The following is a 24,262-nucleotide window of genomic DNA, read 5'->3' on the forward strand; positions in this document are numbered from 1 at the left end:
GACCTTTTCAAAGGCTTTCACACTTGGAATACTGTGTACAGTTCTGGTCACTCTGTTAGAAAAATATAATATTAAATTATATGGAGAGCGTACAGTGTACAGAAAAGAGTTACCAGGATGTTGCCTAGTATGGAGCATATTAGCTATGAGGAGAGGTTGGAGAAACTTGGTTTGTACTCACTGGAACGATAGAGGTTGAGGGGCGACCTGATAGAAGTCTACAAGGTTATGAGGGTCATGGATAGAGTAGATAGTCAGAAGCTTTTTCCCAGGGTGGAAGAGTCATTTACTTGGGGAGTATAGGTTTAAGGTGCGAGGGGCAAAGTTTAAAGGAGATGTATGAGGCATGTTTTTAACACAGAGGGTGGTGCGTGCCTGGAACTCGCTGCCGGGGCAGGTAGTGGAAGCAGATATGGTCGTGACTTTTAAGGGGCGTCTTGACAAATACATGAATAGGATGGGAATGGAGGGATAAGAAGGGTAGGGGGTTTTAGTTCAGCATGGTTGGTGCAGGTTTGGAGGGCCGAAGGGCTTGTTCCTGTGCTGTAATTCTCTGGAGTGTTGGAGGCTTAGGGGTGATCTTATAGAAGTCAATAAAATAATGAGGGGCATAGATCAGCTTGAACGTCAATATTTTTTCCCAAAGGTAGGGGAGTCTAAAACTAGAGGGCATAGGTTTAAGGGAGAGGGTAGAGATACAGAAGTGTCCAGAGGGGCAATTCTTTCACACAGAGGGTGGTCAGTATCTAGAACAAGCTGCCAGATGCGGTAGTAGTAGAGGCGGGTACAATTTTGTCTTTTAAAAAGCGTTTAGACAGTTACATGTATAAGATGGGTCTATAGGGATATGGGCCAAACGTGGGAAAGTGGGACTAGCTTAGGGGTTACAAAAATTTGGGCGGCACGGTAGCACAGTGGTTAGCACTGCTGCTTCACAGCTCCAGGGTCCCAGGTTCGATTCCCGGCTCGGGTCACTGTCTGTGTGGAGTTTGCACATTCTCCTCGTGTCTGCGTGGGTTTCCTCTGGGTGCTCCGGTTTCCTCCCACAGTCCAAAGATGTGCGGGTTAGGTTGATTGGCCAGGTTCAAAATTGCCCCTTAGAGTCCTGAGATGCGTAGGTTAGAGGGATTAGCAAGTAAATATGTGGGGATAGGGCCTGGGTGGGATTGTGGTCGGTGCAGACTCGATGGGCCGAATGGCCTCCTTCTGCACTGTAGGGTTTCTATGATTTCTATGATTTCTATAAAAAGGGCAGCATGGTTAAGTTGGGCCAAAGGGCCTGTTTCCATGCTGTAAACTTCTATGACTCTGACTCCACAAAACTGGTCACCTCCTAAAAAAAATCAATGAAATTTGTTAGGCATGACCTCCCTCCGATAAAGCCATGCTGACCTAACCTCTCCAAGTGGAAATAGATGCTGTCCTTCAGAATTTCCTCCAATGGATTACCTACCACTGATGTGAAACTCACTGGTCTGTCGTTTATGATGTCTTATGTCTACAACCCTTCTGAAACAGCAGAACCACATTATCTGTCGTCTGAGCCCCTGCAATCTACTTCCTCGCCTTCCACAGCAGCTTGGGACACAATTCATCTGGAGCTGGAGATTTGTCCGATTTGGAGCCTGCAAACAGCTCCAATACCTTGTTCTTTCCTGTGTCACACCTCAGTGTCTCTCTCCCAATATTCCCCATGCTTCACTCTGTAGAATGCGCATCTTCCCTTTCCCAGTATTCCCTTTGCTCTGAATGATGATCCCAGTCTCTTTGCTGTTTCATTGACGGGTTTAACAGAGATTTCCCCTGGATCTTACCTTTTGAATCTGTACCATCCAAGAACAAGACTCTGATCACATTGAACCGAATCAGAACACAGATTCCCCACACAGTTTGTGCTCCTCCATGGCTGGTTCAGAACTCTGTGTTTTACACACGGGTCGAAGGATTTGGAGACTGCAGCTAAATAACAGCAAGATGTTTATTGTTAACAAAAAATTTCAGAAATGTTACACACTGGCTCGTCTCCATGGAGACATTTAAAATCCTCCATTTCAGCCATTTCTCTGATATCAAATCCTTGAAATGTCAGCTGGAAACTTTGCTCCTTTTTGAAACCAGTTTTCACTGCAATTCCCAGCTCAGTGAAACATCAGACTTTGTATTTTAAAATATTTATTCTTTCAGCCTGGAAATCGCCACTGAATTTCACACCCAGGTTGAAAACGTTTCCAGGGAGTGACCTGGAGCAGAGTCAACACTGTCGTCACTGTGTGTAATAAGATGATGCTCAGTTACATCTGGTGATGATCAGATCCAGCTGGTGACAATGTTCTCTACTTGTGACATGGTTTGTTCTGAAAGAACGTGTTAATTGTACAAAGCAGCAAAACTGAAGTAGTCTCTGCCTATTCTCATTTCTCTCTCCTTGATCATAACATCTGAGGCAGGAGGACCTCATGTTTGAGTTAAAGGGTGAATGTCAAGAACACGTTCTGAACTATTTGTGGGAGAATCTATTATTGAGTTCCTTGTATTGGAGCCTACACCTTGCTCACATATTCTCTCTGAACCCTTCCCCTGCCAGATGAAGGTGTAATCCTAGGAATCATAGAAACCCTGCAGAGCAGAAGGAGGCCTTTCGGCCCATCGAGTCTGCACCCACTGCAATCCCACCCAGAATCTATCCTCACAACTCCACACATTTACCCCGCCAATCCCTTGAACCTACACATCCAGAGACACTGCAGGACAATTTAGCATGGCCAATCAACCTAACCCGGACATATTTGGACTGTGGGAGGAAACCGGAGCACCTGGAGGAAACCCAAGCAGACACAGGGAGAATGTGCAAGCTTCAAACAGACATTCACCCAAGCCGGGAATCGAACCCAGGTCCCTGGAGCTGTGAGGCAGCAGTGCTAACCATTGTGCCACCGTTCCGCCCATGTTTTCCTTTCCATGATCCACTCTGGCTGAGCCGGGTCTCTCCTAGGGAAGATACCTCAATGTTCAGCCTATCAATTTCCATGTCCATCATGTTTGCATTATGGGCAATGATTAGCAAGCTACAAATTGTCTATCAGTCCTGTGATCCTGACGTTTGCATTGCCTATCGAAGAGTTGGCATTTTTTTTTTCAATTGTTTTTTTTTCCTGGCGCAATGGAATTCCATCCATTTGTTGAGCAGAGACTAAGCTCTAAGTGCCCATTGAAACAGGTAGACTGTGCCTTGCTAGTCAGTGACTGCCTAACCTGAGGTAGGTGCTGGTTGACCATTGGGGCACGATGGTCTCTCCCACAACCAGAGACAGCCCATAGCACTGTATCATAGAAATCATAGAAACCCTACAGTGCAGAAGGAGGCCATTCGGCCCATCGAGTCTGCACCGACCACAATCCCACCCAGGCCCTACCCCCACATATTTTACCCGCTAATCCCTCTAACCTACGCATCTTAGGATTCTAAGGGGCAATTTTTTTTAACCTGGCCAATCAACCTAACCCGCACATCTTTGGACTGTGGGAGGAAACCGGAGCACCCGGAGGAAACCCACGCAGACACGAGGAGAATGTGCAAACTCCACACAGACAGTGACCTGAGCCGGGAAATAAAACAAGTGGAGCCTTGGAGACCATGTCGAACTTCAAGAAAAGTTTTTATTCCACATGCATGAGGGAGAGATGAATTCGGGCCTGAAATCCCAGGCGGCTGCGAGTTCCCTCTGCTCATTGTAGATTCATACAGGCTATTATACTTTTCCGAGTTGCAAATTTTTATATTATCGTACTAATTCCTCAAGTTGGATACATGTATTTGTCAAGACGCCCCTTAAAAGTCACTATCGTATCTGCTTCCACTGCCTCCCCTGGCAGTGACTTCCAGGCACTCACCACCCTCTGTGTAAACAACTTGCTTCATACATCTCCTTTAAACCTTGCCCCTCGCAGCTTAAACCTATACCCCCAAGTAAATGACTCTTTCACCCTGGGAAAAAGCTTCTGACTATCTACTCTGTCCATGCCCCTCATAATTTTGTAGACCTCTATCAGTTTGCCCCTCAACCTCCATCGTTCCAGTGAGAACAAACCAAGTTTCTCCAACCTCTCCTCATAGCTAATGTCCTCCATACCAGGGCAACATCCTGGTAACAGAAAAGTACATTGTACGCTCTCCATATAATTTAATCTCATCATGCAAATACATTGTTCAGTTCATCCCTGCTAATCATCTCTCTGGACACTTCCTGTTTACCCGATTATAATGTCAAAGTGTTGTGTTTGCCCAACCGATCTACAATGATGTGTTAATTGCTCCCCCACTCTGCTCGGTGATCGTGTTTACCAGAAGACTATGATCTCCCTAGACAGTATGGAGCCTGGCTGTCTCAATGCCGGTTCTCCCACTGTCGTGATAACTCAGAAAGATCTTCTGCGCATTACAATTGTAAGGAGTAGGTAACATATATTAATCATTATCTGTCAGCGGAGCAGACCTCCAGCTGTCTGTGTTAACCCTTTTCTTCCCTCTGGTGAGGCCTGGCTCTCTGGGCTTGCTCTATGTACCCTGCATGTATTACACTGAAACTAAATAAAATATGAACGGACACATAAATTAAAATATAAAAGAAACGATCCCTGATATTGCCCTGCAACAAGAACCCATTCACTCTGCCAATCGAGTTGGCCTTATCACTCATCGCCGCTGTCCCAATGTTATGTCCGCCTTCTGCAGCAAAACTGGAAAGCCCACAAGACTGGGCAACATTTTTGAAAAGCCTGGGCTGCCTGAATATCCTGGTTATGCCCAACGGAATGCCATGAACTGTGTGTGGCATTAGCTTGCTTGCAGCCATTGCTGGAAGGATGATACATTCAGATATCTGTCTGCCACTGAGTTTTGTTGATGTGGAGATGCCGGCGTTGGACTGGGGTAAACACAGTAACCCTGTTTGAGAGCAGATTTCCACTCCATCTGATGAAACAGCAGCGCTCCGAAAGCTGGTGGCTTTTGCTACCAAATAAACCTGTTGGACTTTAACCTGGTGTTGTTAAAACTGTTACTGAGTTTTGTTGGCACGGTTTTACTCCCTTAGCCTACAACTCTCCCACAGTATGCTCAAGGCAGTGGAGCTAACCACCCAAAGCTGGGAGGTTGGCTCATGAGTATCAGGATGTGTCCATATGCCGGTGACCTCGTGTCCTGGGGCCTGAGGCTCCTTCGGGTTCCTCTGAAGATTTAACCTGGGGCTGTTTCCATATGTCACCATGAGGAGACACAGCTGAGGATCTGCCAATGAAGAGGCTGTGTACTGACACAGAGAGATTTATACATTTGACTCCCGCTCTTTCACATTGCTACTAGCCAATGGTCTGGGCTGAGAATGAGAATCAAAGTAGCACACAAAAATGGGAAACATCTCCACGCTATTCAGCCACACACTAGACACATGAATCAGCTGTGCACACACTGACACTAATCCCCTTGCATTATCCATTCCTATTCAGACTCTGACTCCTCTTTTCCCATCCTACCTTTCTTTTCCAGATGTATTCTGGAATATTTATATCCTGACCTTGGCCACGATGGAACCATGGGGCAGAATTGGATGTTGCCCCGTTGGTGGCTTTCCAGGAGATGAGTGACTGCCTGTAGAATTCCGCAAATGTCCTTCCCACTGGGCTGTCGTCCACCCCATCTCTCCTCAATTTTACAGTGGGATAAGCAAAGTCGAGGCCATTCCACCCACCCTCACTCCTATTCAGTTCCCTAAGTGGCCAATCAATGATTACTTAAGGACCATTTCCCAGCCAGTGGCAATGTTCAGGCTGGTGGGTGGAGTTCAAGGTCATGCATGGGGGGAAGAGGGAAGTGGGGAGGGGGTGAGACAGCTTGTTCAGCCCTCGGGTGAGAAAAGTGGGGGACCTTATTTCAACATCAGGTGACACCCTCACAGGGTCCGTCCCCAGTTGGTGTTCTCTCCACCAGCTTCTCCTCCAACATCATAGAATCCCTACAGTGCAGAAGGAGGCCATTCGGTCCATCATGCCTGCATTGACAACCATCCCACCCAGGCCCGAACCCCATAACCCCATGTATTTACCCTGCTAGTCTCCCTGACACTAAGGGGCAATTTAGCATGGCCAATCCATCTAATTCGCACATTTTTGGACCATGGGAAGAAGATGGATCACTGGGGAGAATGTACAAACTCCACACATACAGTGACCCGAGGCTGGAATTGAACCCGGGTCCCTGGCGCTGTGAGGCAGCAGTGCTAACCACTCTGCCACCATGCAACATCCCCACCACCTGTGCCCACCCCTCAGGTTTCAGTTCTTCTTCCAGCCCTGAGACACATTACCTACTCCTGGACTCCCAGGATTCAGTGTGGGGTCAACTTAGAATTCCAGCTCTGTGCCCCACAGCTTCAGGTGCTGCTGGGATTAGAGAGCTGCCGACCAATGAAATGAGCGCTCAGCCCTCTGAGGGGGGCGGATGCCCCATCTCAAGCCAATGAACTCTCCCTGTGGAGATCAGAGCCATTTCTCTCAATTGGTGCCATTATTATTTTCTTATTGTGAATCTTTTGAACAATCGACATTGAGGTTTCTAATGATCTTTTCATTATTATTCACGGAGACAGTTTTAGTTTTGAACTCTCAGCGGGTAACTTTATGGCTTCGCTTAATCTGAGACTGGAAAATCCTGCCCGACGTCAACGGACATTTCCATTGTCCTCTTCGATTCCATGGCAGGTGGGGTGGTAAAATTCCGGTGCCCAACTCTGCCCCTCCCACTCTGCCCTTCAATTCTGCCTCTTGAACTCTGGCCCTTGAACCCAGCCTCTCCCACTCTGCCTCTCCCACTCTGCCCCTCACACTCTGCCCCTCACACTCTGCCCCTCACACTCTGCCCCTCACACTCTGCCCCTCACACTTGGCCCCTCACACTCTGCCCTCACACTCTGCTCCTCACACTCTGCCCCTCCCACTCTGCCACTTGAACCCAGCCCCGCCCACTCTGCCCCTCCCACTCTGCCACTTGAACCCAGCCCCTCCCACTTTACCCCGCCTTTACTCAAATCTCTACATCCTGCATTTTCCCTTCCTCCACTCCCTCACCTTCCTCCAATCTCTCGCTTCCCTCCAATCCCTCACCTTTCTCCACCCATAGAATCGTAGAATCATAGAATCCCTACAGTGCAGAAGGAGGCCATTTGACCCACCTAGTCTGCACTGACCACAATCCCACCCAGGCCCTATTCCCATAACCCCACATATTTACCCTGTTAATCCCCTGACACTAGGGGTCAACTTAGCATGGCCAATCCAGTGAACCCGCGCATCTGTGGGAGGAAAATGAAGAAAACCCACACAAAAGCGGGGAGAAGGTGCAGACTCTGCACAGTGACACGAGGCCGGAATTGAACCTGGGACCCTGGCACTGTAAAGCAGCAGTGCTAACCACTATGCTATTGTGCTGCCCCACTCACCTCCCTCCATCCCCATGCCCTCCTCCACCCACTCACCTCCCTCCACCCCCTCGCCTCACTCTACTCACTTGCCTCCTTCCAATCCAATGATTGAGGGTGATTTAGTGGTTTGGATCAGGAATTGGCTTGCTGTAAGAAAACAGAGGGTGGTGGTTGATGGGAAATATTCATCCTGGAGTTCAGTTACTAGTGGTGTACCGCAAGGATCTGTTTTGGGCCACTGCTGTTTGTCATTTTTATTAATGACCTGGATGAGGGCGTGGAAGGATGGATTAGCAAATTTGCGGATGACACTAAAGTCGGTGGAGTTGTGGACAGTGCAGAGGGAAGTGGCAGGTTACAGAGGGACATAGGTAAGCTGCAGAGCTGGGCTGAGAGGTGGCAAATGGAGTTTAATGCGGAAAAGTGTGAAGTGATTCACTTTGGAAGGAGTAACAGGAATACAGAGTACTGGGCTAATGGTAAGATACTTGGTGGTGTGGATGAACAGAGAGATCTCGGTGTCCATGTGCATAGATCCCTGAAAGTTGGCACCCAGGTTGTTAAGAAGGCATACGGAGTGTTAGCTTTTATTGGTAGAGGGATTGAGTTTCGGAGCCAGGAGGTCATGCTGCAACTGTACAAAACTCTGGTGCGGCCGCATTTGGAGCATTGTGTACAGTTCTGGTCGCCGTATTATAGGAAAGATGTGGAAGTGTTGGAAAGGGTGCAGAGGAGATTTACCAGGATGTTGCCTGGTATGGTGGGAAAATCGTATGAGGAAAGGCTGAGGGGCTTGAGGTTGTTTTCGTTAGAGAGAAGAAGGTTAAGAGGTGACTTAATAGAGGCATACAAGATGATCAGAGGATTAGATAGGGTGGAAATTGAGAGCCTTTTTCCTCGGATGGTGATGGCTAACACGAGGGGACATAGCTTTAAATTGAGGGGTGAGAGATATAGGACAGATATTCGAGGTAGGTTCTTTACTCAGAGAGTAGTAAGGGCGTGGAATGCCCTGCCTGCAGCAGTAGTGGACTCATCAACATTAAGAGCATTCAAATGGTTATTGGATAAACATATGGATGATATTGGAATAGTGTAGATTAGAGGGGCTTTAGATTGGTTCCACTGGTCGGCGCAACATCGAGGGCCGAAGGGCCTGTACTGCGCTGTAATGTTCTATGTTCTATGTTCTAATCCATCGTCTCCCTCCAATCTCTCACCTCCCTCCACTGCCTCACCCAGTGTCTTGTTTTTTTAAAGACTAATGCATCAGTTGTAGGTTTTGGCAGGACTGTAGCCCCCAGCCATGCTAAAGGTGCAGCTCCCTACCCCTGGGCACTTGATGCCCACACCACCCTGAGGCACAAATCTGTCACACTCTGTGCCAGATTGGCATGTTGTTCAGGTAACAATCAACAGATAACAACCTTTCTAGCGTTTCAGAGCACAAATGCCTCCATACAGAACCAATCTCCAAGTATCCTTGGTTCCCAAAAAAACCACAATAACTGGATCCTCCCCCTCCCACTCCAGATTCCTCTCTGGCCATGGGGAGAAACATAAAAGTATAGTGTAGGAATAGAGATGTTTTACTGCAATTGTATAGGACATTGGTGAGGCCACACCTGGAATATTGTGCGTAATTTTGGTCTCCTTATCTGAGGAAGGATGTCCTGGCTATAGAGGGAACTCAGGGTTCTCTTGATGCTAACTTGCAGGTTGAGTTTGTAGTTAGGAAGGCAAATGCAATGTTAACATTCATTTTAAGAGGACGAGAACACAAAAGCAGGGGCTTGAAGTTTTATAAGGCTCCGGTCAGACCACATTTGGAATTATGTGAGCAATTTTGAGACCCGCACCTAAGGAAGGATGTGCTGGCCTTGGAGAGAATCCAGGGTAGTTTCACGAGAATGATCCCAGGAATGAAAAGCTTGATGCTTGAGAACTCTGGAACTGTACTCGATGGAGTTCAGAAGGATGAGGGGGGATCTCATTAAAACTTACAGGATACTGAAAGGCCTGGATAGAATGGACGTGGGGAAGATGTTTCCACTAGTAGGAGATACTAGGATCCAAGGGCACAGCTTCAGAGTAAAGGAACAACCCTTTAGAACCGAGATGAGGAGGAATTTCTTCAGCCAGACGGTGGTGAATGTGTGGAATTCTTTGCCACAGAAGGCTATGGAGGCCAGTTCATTGAGTGTATTGAAGGCTGAGATACATAGGTCCTTGATTGGTAAGGGGATCAAAAGTTACAGGCAAAAGGCGGGAGAATGAGATTGAGAAAGATATCAGCTATGATTGAATGGCGGAACAGGCTCGATGGGCTCAATGGCCTCATTCTGCTCCTATAATTTATGGAATGCAGCGAAGGTTTACCAGGATGATTCCTGGGATGGCAGGTCTGTCATATGAGGAGAGACAAAGCCTGTTAGGATTCTATGCACTGGTGTTTAGAAGAGTGAGGGGATCCCATAGAAACTTATAAAACTCTAACAGGGTCAGACAGGGTAGATTCAGAAAGAATGTTCCTGATGGTGGGGGAGTCCAGAACTAGGGGTCATAATTTTAGGATAAGGGGGAAACCTTTTAGAACTGAGTTGAGGAGAAATTTCTTCACCCAGAGGGTGGTGAATGTATGGAATTCACTCCCACAGAATGTAGTTGAGGCCAAACCGTTGTCTGATTTGAAGAAGAAACTAGATATAGCTCTTGGGGCTAAAGAGATCAAGGGATGTGGGGGGAAGAAGGGGATCAGGATATTGAATTTGATGATCAGTGTAGAATGATATAAAATAAAGGGCGATTGCCAGGCAGTGTGAGGGTTTTTGTTTAATCAACTTAGATGTAGATTCACTTTAAATCAATGGGGAGCAAGTTTGTTCGTAATTGTAATTACTAACAAGTCTCCTGGCCCTGCTGGAATGCATCCCAGTGTATTAAAAGAGATGGCAAGGAAATACCAAATGCACGAGTGGTAATTTACCAAAATTTGCTGGACTCTGGAGTGGTCCCCACAGATTTTAAAACAGCAAATGTGGCGCCACTGTTTAAAAAAGGAGGTTGACAAAAGGCGGGTAACTATAGGCCAGTTAGCTTAACTTCTGTAGCAGGGAAAATGCTTGAATCTTTCATCAAGGAAGAAATAGCGAGACATCTGGATATAAATTGTCCCATTGGTAAGACGTAGCATGGGTTCATGAAGGGAAGGTCATGTTTGACTAATTTGGTGGAATTCCTTGAGAACATTACATGTGCAGTGGACAATGGGGAACTTGCGGATGTGGTGTATCTGAATTTCCAGAAGGCATTTGACAAGGTGCCGTACCAAAGACTGCTGCACAAGATAAAGGTGCACGGTGTTACGTGTAATGTATTAGCATGGATAGAGAATTGGTTAACTAACAGAAAGCAAAGAGTGAGGCTCAATGAGTGTTTTTCTGGTTGGCGATCAGTGACTAGTGGTGTGCCTCAGGGATCAGTGTTGGGACCGCAATTGTTTACGACTTACATAGATGATTTGGAATTGGGGACCAAGTGTGGTCTGTCAAAATTCGCAGATGACACTAAGATGAGTGGCAGAGCAAAGTGTGCAGAGGGCGCTGAAAGTCTGCAAAGGGATAGAGATAGTCTAAGTGAGTGGGCGAGGGTCTGGCAGATGGAGTACAATGTTGGTAAATGTGAGGTCATCCATTTTGGTAGGAATAACAGCAAAATGAACTATTATTTAAATGATAACAAATTGCAGCATGCTGCTGTGCAGAGGGACCTGGGTGTCCTTGTGCAAAAATCACAAGGAGTTGGTTTGCAGGTGCAGCAGCTAACTAAGAAGGCAAATGGAACTTTGTCCTTCATTGCACAGATCCTTGAAAGTGACGTCACACAGGTGGAGAAGGTGGTGAAGAAGGCATATGGCATGCTTGCCTTTATAGGACGGGGCATAGAGTATAAAAGTTGGGGTCTGATGTTGCAGATGTATAGAACGTTGGTTTGGCCGCATCTGGAATACTGCGTCCAGTTCTGGTCGCCACACTACCAGAAGGACGTGGAGGCTTTGGAGAGAGTACAGAGGAGGTTTACCAGGATGTTGCCTGGTATGGAGGGGCTTAGTTACGAGGAGAGATTGGGTAAACTGGGGTTGTTCTCCCTGGAAAGACGGAGGATGAGGGGAGACTTAATAGAGGTGTATAAAATTATGAAAGGCATAGATAGGGTGAACGGTGGGAAGCTTTTCCCCAGGTCGGTGGTGACGTTCACAAGGGGTCATAGGTTCAAGGTGAAGGGGGGGAGGTTTAACACAGATATCAGACAGACATATTTTACACAGAGGGTGGTGGGGGCCTGGAATGCGCTGCCAGGCAAGGTGGTGGAGGCGGACACACTGGGAACGTTTAAGACTTATCTAGACAGCCATATGAACGGAGTGGGGATGGAGGGATACAAAAGAATGGTCTAGTTTGGACCAGGGAGCGGCGCGGGCTTGGAGGGCCGAAGGGCCTGTTCCTGTGCTGTATTGTTCTTTGTTCTTTGTTCTTTGTTCTTGCTCGAGGGATGGAGTTTAAAAACAGTGAGGTTATGTTGCAGCTGTATAACACAGAACATAGAAAAGATACAGCACAAACAGGCCCTTCGGCCCACAAGTTGCGCCGAACATGTCCCTACCTACTAGGCTTACCTATAACCCTCTATGTTACGAACGTCCATGAACCTATCCAAACGTCTCTTAAAAAACCCCATCGAATTCGCCTCCACCACCACTACCGGCAGCCGATTCCACGCACCCACCACCCTCTGAGTGAAAAACTTACCCCTAACATCTCCTTTGTACCTATTCACCAGCACCTTAAACCTGTGATCTCTTGTGGCAACCATATCAGCCCTGGGTAAAGGCCTCTGAGAATCCACTCTATCAATACCTCTCAACATCTTATACACCTCTATCAAGTCACCTGTCATCCTTCGCTTCTCCAAGGAGAAAAGATCTAGCTCTCTCAACCTATCCTCATAAGGCATGCCACCTAATCCAGGCAATATCCTTGTAAATCTCCTCTGCACCCTTCCTATTGCTTCCACATCCTTTCTGTGATGAGGCGACCAGAACTGGGCACAGTACTCCAGGTGGGGTCTGACCAGGGTCCTATACAGCTGCAGCATTATCTCCCGATTTCTAAACACAATTCCTCTATTGATGAAGACCAGTATTCCATACGCCTTCTTAACCACAGCCTCTACCTGCGACGCTGCTTTGAGCGTCCTATGAACCCGGACCCCAAGATCCTTCTGATCTTCCACACTGCCAAGTGTCTTACCCTTAATATTATATTCTTTCACCCTATTCGACCTGCCAAAATGAACCACCACACACTTATCTGGGTTGAAGTCCATCTGCCACTTCTCCGCTCAGTCTTGCATCTTATCTATGTCTCGTTGCAACTGCTGACATCCCTCTACACTATTCACAACCCCACCAACCTTCGTGTCATCAGCAAACTTGCCAACCCATCCTTCCACTTCCTCATCCAGGTCACTTATAAAAATCACAAAGAGCAAGGGTCCCAGAACAGATCCCTGGTGCACTCCACTGGTGACTGACCTCCATGCTGAAAAAGACCCATCTACAACCACTCTTTGCCTTCTGTGGGCAAGACAGTTCTGAATCCACAAGGCAATGTCCCCTTGTATCCCATGCCCATTCACTTTCTGCATAAGCCTTGCATGGGGCACCTTATCAAACGTCTTGCTGAAATCCATATAAACTACATCTACTGCTCTTCCCTCATCTATGTGTCTAGTTACATCTTTAAAAAATTCAATTAGGCTCGTAAGGCATGATCTGCCTCGGACAAAGCCATGCTGGCTATTTCTGATCACACTATTCCTCTCCAGATGTTCATAAATCTTTCCCATCTTATCTTCTTGCTCCTAACATACTTGTAGAATGCCTTGGGGTTTTCCTTTATCCTGTCTGCCAAGGCCTTCTCATGACCCCTTCTTGCTCTTCTAATTTCCCTCTTAAGTTCCTTCCTACTAGTCGTATACTCATCTAGATTTCTAACAGTACCTAGTTCCCTGAACCTTTTGTAGGTTTTTCTAAGGTGCTGGTGAGGCCACACCTGGAGTACTGTGTACAGTTTTGGTCTCCTTACTTGAGAAAGGCTATACTAGCACTGGAGGGGATGCAGAGGAGATTCACTAGGTTGATTCCGGAGTTGAGAGGGTTGGCTTATGAAGAGAGACTGAGTACAAAGAACAAAGAAAATTACAGCACAGGAAGGCCCTTCGGCCCTCCAAGCCTTCACCGACCATGCTGCCTGACTGAACTAAAACCCTTCCGGGGACCATATCCCTCTAAACCCATCTATTCATGTACTTGTCAAGACGCCCCTTAAAAGTCACTGCCGTATCCGCTTCCACTACCTCCCCGGCAATGAGTTCTAGGCACCCACTACTCCCTGTGTAAAAGATCTGCCTTGTACATCTCCTTTAAACCTTGCCCCTCACACCTTAAACCTATGCCCCCTAGTAATTGACTCTTCCACCCTGGGGAAAAGGGAGTAGATGAGTGACAAAGATGATTGATGAGGGTAGGGCAATGGATGTTGTCTACATGGACTTCAGGAAGGCCTTTGACAAAGTCCCTCATGGCAGACTGGTGCAGAAGGTGAAATCGCATGGGATCAGAGGTGAGCTGGCAAGATGGATACAAAACTGGCTTGGTCAAAGAAGACAGAGGGTAGAAGTGGAAAGGGTGCATTTCTGAATGGAGGGCTGTGACAAGTGTCGTTGCTCAGGGATCAGTACTGAGACCTTTGCTGTTTGTAATATATACAAATGATTTGGAGGAAAATGTAACTGGTTTGATTCGTAAGTTTGTGGACGACACAAGGATTGGTGGATTTGCGAATAGCGATGAGGACCATCAGAGGATACAACAGGATATAGATCGGTTGGAGACTTGAGCGGAGAGATGGCAGATGGAGTTTAATCCGGACAAATGTGAGGCAATGCATTTTGGAAGGCCTAATACAGATAGGAAATATATAGTAAATGGCAGAACCCTTAAGAGTATTGATAGGCAAAGAGATCTGGATGTACAGGTACACAGGTCACTGACAGTGGCAATGCAGGTGGAGAAGTTAGTCAAGAAGGCATACGGCATGCTTGCCTTCATTGGCCAGGGCATTGAGTTTAAAAATTGGCAAGTCATGTTGCAGCTTTATAGAACCTTAGTTAGGCCGCACTTAGAATATAGTGTTCAATTCTGGTCGCCACACTACCAGAAGGATGTGGAGGCTTTGGAGAGGGTGCAGAAAAGATATACCAGGATGTTGTCTGGTATGGAGGGCATTAGCTATGAGGAGAGGTTGGAGAAACTTGGTTTGTTCTCAATGGAACGACGGAGGTTGAGGGGTGACTGATAGAAGTCTACAAGATTATGAGAGGCTTGGACAGAGTGGATAGTCAGAAGCTTTTTCCCAGGGTGGAAGAGTCAATTACTAGGGAGCACAGATTTAAGGTGCAAAGGACAGGGTTGAAAGGAGATGTACGAGGCATATTTTTTACACAGAGGGTGGTGGGTGCCTGGAACTCATTGCAGGGGGAGGTAGTGGAAGCGGATACAGTAGTGACTTTTAAGGGGCATCTGGACAAATACATGAATAGAATGGAATAGAGAGACAAATACATGAATAGGATGGGAATAGGGGGTAGGGGGTTTTAGTTAAGTCTGGCAGCATGGTTGGTGCAGGCTTGGAGGGCTGAAGGGCCATTTCCTGTGCTGTAATTTTCTTTGTTCTTTGTAGACTGGGGCTATACTCACTGGAATTCAGAAGAATGAGGGGAGACCTTATAGAAACATATAAGATTATGAAGGGAATAGATAAGATAGAAGCAGGGAAGTTGTTTCCACTGGTGGGTGAAACTAGAACTAGGGGCATAGCTTCAAAATAAGGGGGAGCAGATTTAGGACTGAGTTGAGGAGGAACTCCTTCACACAAAGGGTTGTGAATCTGTGGAATTCCCTGCCCAGTGAAGCAGTTGAGGCTACCTCATTGAATGTTTTTAAGGCAAGGATAGGGAAGGATAAGGCAAGGATGTTTTTAAAGCAAGGATGGGCGGCAGGGTAGCACAGTGGTTAGCACTGCTGCTTCACAGGTCCAGGGACCTGAGTTCTATTCCCGGCTTGGGTCACTGTCTGTGTGGAGTTTGCACATTCCCCTTGTGTCTGCGTGGGTTTCCTCCGGGTGCTCCGGGTTCCTCCCACAGTCCAAAGATGTGCGGGTTAGGTTGATTGGCCATGCTAAAAATTGCCCTAAGTGTCCTGGGATGCATAGGCCAGAGGGATTAGTGGGTAAATATGTAGGGATATGGGGGTAGGTCCTGTGTGGGATTATGGTTCGCTGCAGACTCGATGGGCCGAATGGCCTTTTTCTGTACTGTAGGGTTTCTATGATTCTATAAATAATTTTTTGAACAGTAAAGGAATTACAGAAAAACAGTAAAGGTGAGCGGGCGGGTAAGTGGAGCTGAGTCCACAAAAAGATCAGCCATGATCTTATTGAATGGCGGAGGACACTCGAGGGGCCAGATGGCCTACTCCTGCTCCTAGTTCTTATGTTCTTATGTAATTAGGTGTTTTAAATACTTTGTAGTTTTAAAGGTACATGCAATACCTTTAATTAGTCCACACTTATAAATATATCTTCTATACATTTTTAGAAGTTAAACAAAGGTTGTTTAACTTGTGAACAGTTACAGAGTGCCCTATGATACTAAATAGGAGTTAAATACATTCCTTTAAAGCACTCAACTGTTGGAATCACAAGGCCATAAAGGGCACTTAATTGCCTCACCAGACAACTTATCAGAAACAACTGATGCACGAGTGAGTTTTAATGAAGCGGCCTTCACAGTTTCTAATTAAAACAGAGATTCAGTTAACTTCTCTGACAAGGCCATAAAATACTAAGGCCCCTTTTATCAAGTGAAGGATGCCCATGTGAGACTGTTTTAGTGAAGATGCTTTGAGAGGCTGCTATCAAAATAGAGACATGATGTCTGACTAAGTGACTAAAGGATAGTTCACCAAGGCTTAGAGATGATATATTGGGGTATCCCAAGAGGTATCATGGTCACATAGATCAGGGTTGTTCAGTATTTCATTCTATTGGATCAATACATAATGTATGTCATTTGTAACACTTTTGATTGGATTGTGTCCAGCTGATTGTGAGCTGTAGAATTGTATAAACCAGGATGATTTTCTTGGGGGACTGGTTTTTTTGACCCATTGCGTCAAACCCCCTGCCCTTGCTAGCAAGTAAACTAAAGACAATCTGTCGGTTAAGTATCTTGTGTTAATGTGTGTTTGTGTTGAAGTCAAACTCAGAAGTCAAGATTTCGACATCCGCCATGATCAAAAAGAATGGGGGAGCAGGCTCAAAGGGCCGAATGGTCTACTGCTGCTTCTATGTTTCTATACGAAGTCTTGAACCCCAGCCCTGGACAGACTCAGGATTTTGGCTGCAAAGTCCGGTATCTACGCCCCTGACCATACTGTCTCCTATCATGAAGCTTCTTACTCTCCGTTCACTGGAAATGGCATCCTTCACCTTGATGCCAGGGTCATTCTACTTGCCCACCCTGCTTCTCATCCACACAGGTAACAAGCAGCTTGTACCCAATGGACAGAGTCAGGGGCTGAGGCTCCTCCATCACTATGTGCTCATTCCTCGTCCCTTTCTGACCTGCAGCCACATCGTCCTTTTCCTGACCATGGACCCACTGTTAGCTTCTGATTCCTGGAACAGAGTGTCCAGAGAACTCTTCCCCTTCGCAATGTTTGCAACTCAGACTCCAGCTCAGCAACTCTGAGCACAAGTTGCTTTTTCTGGCTGTCCGTGATTCTGATGTTTTCCACACATTCCCACATGTAGTCATGGACAACACATGTCTGTCTCACGTTACTTGTTGATTTGATAAGTCAAATAGCTAACTAACTGGGGAAACAAATGTTGAGTTATAATCTTATGGTTTAAAGATAAAAGAGCTACTGAAATGAAAAGAAAAAGAATAAAAAGCAGCAGTTTGTTCAGAAGGAAGAATTTCCAAAGTTAGCACCTCAGTCAGCTCCCCGGGCAAACTCTCTGACTTAGATGACTGTGTAAACTCTCTTGATCATCCTCAAATTCAAAATTAAAACTTTCCAAACACCCTTTTCTCTCTTACATATCTGATTCCTTTGTCACATCTCTAAGGTGACACATCTGCAGGTTTTTCGGGAAGATAACAAAATAACACAACTACTTATGTGGAGTGAAAGGGTTAATAATCTCACAAGTTTAAAAATCACACAAGCTGTAAGCTGTATCTCAGTCACAGAGGGGAAGCTATGTGAAAAGCACAGGTCTTAATTAAAGCAGACCCAGATAAGAGTCATGAACCATTGAATTGATGTGCAGCTTCAGCTCATGTTTGCCCATTAGAACAAGGAACAATGGAAAAGAAGGTTTATAGACCATTGGCCAGAGATATAGCTATCATTTCTTGATGATATAACATGCACAAGTTTTAATTGGACACTACACTCTTACGTATGCATGATGTAACCTTAATCAATAACTGCAAGTGGATAGAGATAGCTCCTGTACTTTTATTGGTATTTGCTCATTATTTGTCATTGAATTTGAAACTATAATTGCTTGTGTATTTCTGAATTCTGCACCCTGACTGGTCTGAGAGACTTATTCAGAGTCCTAAAGCACTGGAGTTTCTCAATAGATCATCTTGAAACCACTCCGTGACTTTGTCTGGCTACCTAAGGGGAAATGATAGTTTTAAATATCACAAGAAAAACATAACAGATTGGCAATGGAATGGGGCTTGCTCTGGCCAGAAAAAACTGTGACAACATCTTGGTCCGGTGAGTATGTTCTATATTAACAGCTGGATGCTGTTGTTAACCAATTGTAGTCAATATAAAGAGTGAAATCTGAAGCCAAAGTAAACTGGACCAGACAAAGGGAGTGAAATGGTGAAAGAAAAGGGGGACACCCTAGGGATTTTGTCAAAAGAACCGTGAGGGCGGAATGGTTAACAAGACCATGGGCCACGGCAAAATCCAAGAAGGTGAATGTCAACAAGGAGACGGCTGAAAAGGCAGAACTGGAATTTATTACTGACGAGGGAGGAGAAGCCATAAAAATGCTGGGAGCTTTTTTAAAAAAAATCTGAGAAAGACAAGCTCTCTCTTAAATCAAGATTCCTAATGCAGTGCAGGTCGCCACAGCTGCAGAAAAATGTAACCAATATCTGTCCAGAGCAAGGGTGAGTTGGAAACTTGAATTACAGTTATAAAAGTAAGGAAAAGTAAGAGTGCAGAAAAGATTTACTAGGATGCTATCGGGACTTGATGGATTGAGTTATAAGGAGAGGCTGGATAGACTGTGACTTTTTTCTCTGGAGCGTAGGAGGCTGAGGGGTGACCTTATAGAGGTCTATAAAATAATGAGGGGCACAGATAAGGTAGATAGTCAATATCTTTTCCCAAAGGTAGGGGAGTCTAAAACTAGAGGGCATAGGTTTAAGGTGAGAGGGGAGAGATACAAAAGTGTCCAGAGGGGCAGTTTTTTCACACAGAGGGTGGTGAGTGTCTGGAACAAGCTGCCAGAGGTAGTAGTAGAGGCGGGTACAATTTTATCTTTTAAAAAGCATTTAGATAGTTACATGGGTACGATGGGTATAGAGGGATATGGGCCAAATGTGGGCAATTGGGATTAGCTTAGGGGTTTAAAAAAAAGGCGGCATGGACAGGTTGGGCCGAATGGCCTGTTTCCATGCTGTAAACCTCTTTGACTCTATGACACTATGACTTCTGGTTGGTTTACCTGGACATTTGTAAATTTGATAACTTTGGTTTTGAACTCAAGGTTTTTCCATCGAGGGAGATAACATTATGGGTTTTTAATTACAAGAATTTAGAAGGTTAAAAACAGAACCACAAGAATGCTTCTGTAATTCATTGTTGCTTAAAAGTGTGTGCTAAGTTTCTCTGCTTGTGTATAGAACAGTACAGCACAGAACAGGCCCTTCGGTCCACAATATTGTGCCGAGCTTTATCTGAAACCAAGATCAAGCTATCCCACTCCCCATCATCCTGGTGTGCTCCATGTGCCTATCCAATAACCGCTGAAATGTTCCTAAAGTGTCTGACTCCACTATCACTGCAGGCAGTCCATTCCACACCCCAACCACTCTCTGCGTAAAGAACCTACCTCGGACATCCTTCCTATATCTCCCACCATGAACCCTATAGTTATGCCCCCTTGTAATAGCTCCATCCACCCGAGGAAATAGTCTTTGAACATTCACTCCATCTATCCCCTTCATCATTTTATAAACCTCTATAAAGTCTCCCCTCAACCTCCTCCGCTCCAGAGAGAACAGCCCTAGCTCCCTCAAACTTTCCTCATAATACCTACCCTCCAAACCAGGCAGCATCCTGGTAAATCTCCTCTGCACTCTTTCCAGCGCTTCCACATCCTTCTTATAGTGAGGTGACCAGAACTGCACACAATATTCCAAATGTGGTCTCACCAAGGTCCTGTACAGTTGCAGCATAACCCCACGGCTCTTAAACTCCAACCCCCTGTTAATAAAAGCTAACACACTATAGGCCTTCTTCACAGCTCTATCCACTTGAGTGGCAACCTTCAGAGGTCTGTGGATATGGACCCAAGGTCTCTCTGTTCCTCCACAGTCTTCAGAACTCTACCTTTGACCCTGTTATCCACATTTAAATTTGTCCTACCAAAATGAATCACCTCACATTTATCAGGGTTAAACTCCATCTGCCATTTTTCAGCCCAGCTCTGCATCCTATCTATGTCTCTTTGCAGTCTACAACAGCCCTCCATCTCATCCACAACACCACCAATCTTGGTGTCATCAGCAAATTTACTGATCCACCCTTCAGCCCCTCCTCTGGGTCATTAATAAAAATGACAAATAGCAGAGGACCAAGCACTGATCCCTATGGCACTCCGCTAGCAACCTGCCTCCAGTCCGAAAATTTTCCATCCACCACCACCCTCTGTCTTCGATCAGATAGCCAGTTACCTATCCAATCGGCCAACTTTCCCTTTATCCCACACCTTATCAAACGCCTTACTAAAATCCATGTATATGACATCAACAGCTCCTACCTTCATCAACACACTTAGTTACCTCCTCAAAAAATTCTATCAAATTTGTGAGGCATGACTTCCCTTCATGAATCCGTGCTGACTATCCCGGATTAATCCGCATCTTTCTAAATGGTCGTAAATCCCATCCCTCAGGACCTTTTCCACCAACTTACCAACCACCGAAGTAAGACTAACCGGCCTATAATTACCAGGGTCATTTCTATTCCCTTTCTTAAACAGAGGAACAACACTCGCCACTCTCCAGTCCTCTGGCACCATCCCCGTGGACAGTGAGGACCCAAAGATCAAAGCCAAAGGCTCTGCAATCTCTTCCCTTGCCTCCCAAAGAATCCTAGGATATATTTCATCAGGCCCAGGGGACTTATCGACCTTCAGTTTATTCAAAACTGCTAATACATCCTCCCTCTGAACATCTACTTCCTCCAGCCTATTAGCCTGTAACACCTTCTCTTCCTGGATGGGTTATATGTTTCAAGCTTTAATGTTTTCCGTATAATTTTGTGACCATATTTTGTGATTTAAGTCAGATTTTTAAAAAAGGAAGTGTAATTGATTAAGTTTATTTTCATAGGTTATGAACCTGAATTCATGTTTCATAGAATCCCTACAGTACAGAAGGAGGCCATTCGGCTCATCGAATCTGCACCGACCACAATCCCACCCAAGCCCCACTCCCGCAACTCCACATATCCACCCTGCCAATTCCCCCCGACACTAGGGTCAATTTAGCATGGCTAATCAATCTAACCTGCACATCTTTGGACTGTGGGAGGAAACCGGAGCACCCGGAGGAAACCCACGCAGACACGGGGAGAACGTGCAGACTCCACACAGACAGTGACCCGAGCCGGAAATTGAACCCAGGTCCCTGGCGCTGGGCGACAGCAGTGCTAACCCACTGTGCCACCGTGCCACCCGTTTCAATGGCCACAAGCATGATTCCAGGATATTTTGAGAAACATCTGGGAATTTAAAACCGGATATAAATTCACTTATGTGAGAACAAGATTTTTAAAATTGTAATCGTTGATTAAAATTTGGGATAGTTGAAATGATCATGACAAACCCTGTGTTGGATTGATCTTGGGTTAGAACCCCTTGTCAGATCGGAAGATTTATTCCTGACACAACTGGCATCACAAAAAGGAAAATTCATGGAATAGATCATAGAATCCCTACAGTGCAGAAGGAGGTCATTTTGCCCATTGAGCCTGCAGTGACCACAATCTCATCCGGGTCCTATTCCCACAACCCCACATATTCACCCTGCTAATCCCCCTGACACTAGGGTCAGTTTAGCATGGCCAATCAACCGAACCCCACACGTCTTTGGACTGTGGGAGGAAACCGGAACACCCAGAGGAGACCCAGACAGGCATGGGGAGAATGTGCAAACTGCACACAGACAGTGACCTAAGCTGGGAATCGAACCCAGGTTCCTGGTGCTGTGAGGCAGCAGGGCTAATCACTGTGTCACCGTGCCATCCAAAAGGACATTTTTTTTCTCACTGCAGCAGGAAACTCTAAAGTTTTTGATAAAATTAATAGGAAAGGCTATTTCATTTTTAAAAATGTTTTCGTGGCATATGGACATCACTGGCTGGCCAGGGTTTAATGCCCATCCTGAGTTTTGGGGGCAGTTGAGAGTCAATTCTAGAATGAGATACTGTGGAACAAAAAGGAGAGATTGAAACCACTCTGCGACTTTGTCTGGCTACTTGAGGGGGACAGTAGTTTTAAATACAACAAGAAAGATATTGTGACAACCCCACAAAATGGATCAACGGGCATACATCATTGAGAATGAATATTACTTACTCAGGTAGCCTAGAATCAGCAACAAAGTCTTCATCGTACTGAGCAATATTCTGCAATGGAAAATAGACAATAAGTATTGGTGAGAATTCCAGAGATATGAAAATCAGAGAGAGTTTTAAATTGTGAGTAGCATTGTCGACATTGAGTTAAGTCTCCCTCTCTCTGGGAGTGGGATTGTAGACATTGTGTTTATCTATCTATATAGAGTGAAGTCTCTCTCTCTGAGAGTGGGGTAGTAGACATTGAAGTTATCTATCTATATTGAGTGAAATCTCCCTCTCTGGGAGTAGGTCTGCTATATATATAGACGTTCACGAGGGGTCATAGGTTCAAGGTGAGCGGGGGGGGAGGTTTAACACGGATATCAGAAGGATGTATTTTACACAGAGGGTGGTGGGGGCCTGGAATGCGCTGCCAGGCAAGGTGGTGGAGGCAGACACACTGGGAATGTTTAACACTTATCTAGATAGCCATATGAACGGAGTGGGAATGGAGGGATACAAAAGAATGGTCTAGTTTGGACCAGGGAGCGGCACGGGCTTGGAGGGCCGAAGGGCCTGTTCCTGTGCTGTATTGTTCTTTGTTCTTTGTACTGCACTGCAATGTTCCATGTTCATTCTCTGGGGGGGGGGGGGGGGAAGGGAGGCCAGATCATTCTCTGGGGGGAGTGGGGGAGAGAGGAGGGACGCGGGTAAGCTGTATCTCTGGTGGGGGGAGGGGTGGGGGGGCAGGGGGGTCTGCTGCCACTCTGCAGGCGATCAGTGGGGGGGAAGGGGGCAGGGGGTCACGATTGGTCTGGGTCGCGGGGGGCGGGTGGGTGGATAAGGGGGACAGTGATATCTGGGAGGCCATTGCTCCCGCTTTTCGTTCCCGGGCCGCTTTCACCGCATTCTGCGGCTTGGGAGCGATCTGACACGGGCGCGTGTTTCCAAATTTTTTTCTCACTGCACATGTGTAGTTCAGCGCTCTGATCGTTACCCGCAATTTTTTTTTCACGCTAAGTGCGAATGGGGGCGCCTGAAAGCAGTTTTCCAAGTCGGATCTGAATTGTGCCCAGATTCAGCACTTAGAATGAAAATGGTTTGAGTTTATCTATCTATATTGAGTGAAGTCTCTCTCTCTCTGGGAGTGGGATTGTAGACATTGAGTTTATCTATCTATATTGAGTGAAGTCTCTCTCTCTCTGGGAGTGGGTAGTAGACATTGAGTTTATCTATCTATATTGAGTGAAGTCTCTCTCTCTCTGGGAGTGGGTAGTAGACATTGAGTTTATCTATCTATATTGAGTGAAGTCTCTCTCTCTCTGGGAGTGGGTAGTAGACATTGAGTTTATCTATCTATATTGAGTGAAGTCTCTCTCTCTCTGGGAGTGGGGTAGGAGACATTGAGTTATTTATCTATATTGAGTGAAGTCTCTCTCTCTCTGGGAGTGGGTAGTAGACATTGAGTTTATCTATCTATATTGAGTGAAGTCTCTCTGGGAGTCGGGTAGGAGACATTGAGTTTACCTATCTATTTTGAGTGAAGTCTCTCTAGGAGTGGGGTAGTAGACATTGAGTTATTTATCTATATTGAGTGAGGTCTCTCTCTCTGGGAGTGGGATTGTCGACATTGAGTTTATCGATCTATATTGAGTGAAGTCTCTCTCTTTCTCTCTCTCGGGAGTAGGGTAGTAGGCATTGTGTTTATCTATCTATATTGAGTGAAGTCTCTCTTTGAGAGTGGGATAGTTGGCATTGAGTTGTCTATCTATACTGAGTGAAG

The 24,262-nt window shown here is 45.9% G+C and overlaps 1 protein-coding gene across 1 annotated transcript in view; it reads right to left on the minus strand.

The window, feature by feature from the left end:
• The window catches only part of LOC144486016 (uncharacterized), a 209,859-nt gene that overhangs the window by 81,296 nt on the left and 104,301 nt on the right, over positions 1-24,262 (minus strand). Inside the window, exon 8 of the mRNA XM_078204125.1 lies at positions 1,815-1,953. Coding sequence (XP_078060251.1) covers positions 1,815-1,953 — 139 coding nt within the window. The remainder of the gene's footprint in view (positions 1-1,814; positions 1,954-24,262) is intronic.

The sequence above is a fragment of the Mustelus asterias genome, unplaced genomic scaffold, assembly GCF_964213995.1.
Source record: "Mustelus asterias unplaced genomic scaffold, sMusAst1.hap1.1 HAP1_SCAFFOLD_266, whole genome shotgun sequence".
Lineage (NCBI taxonomy): Eukaryota > Metazoa > Chordata > Chondrichthyes > Carcharhiniformes > Triakidae > Mustelus > Mustelus asterias.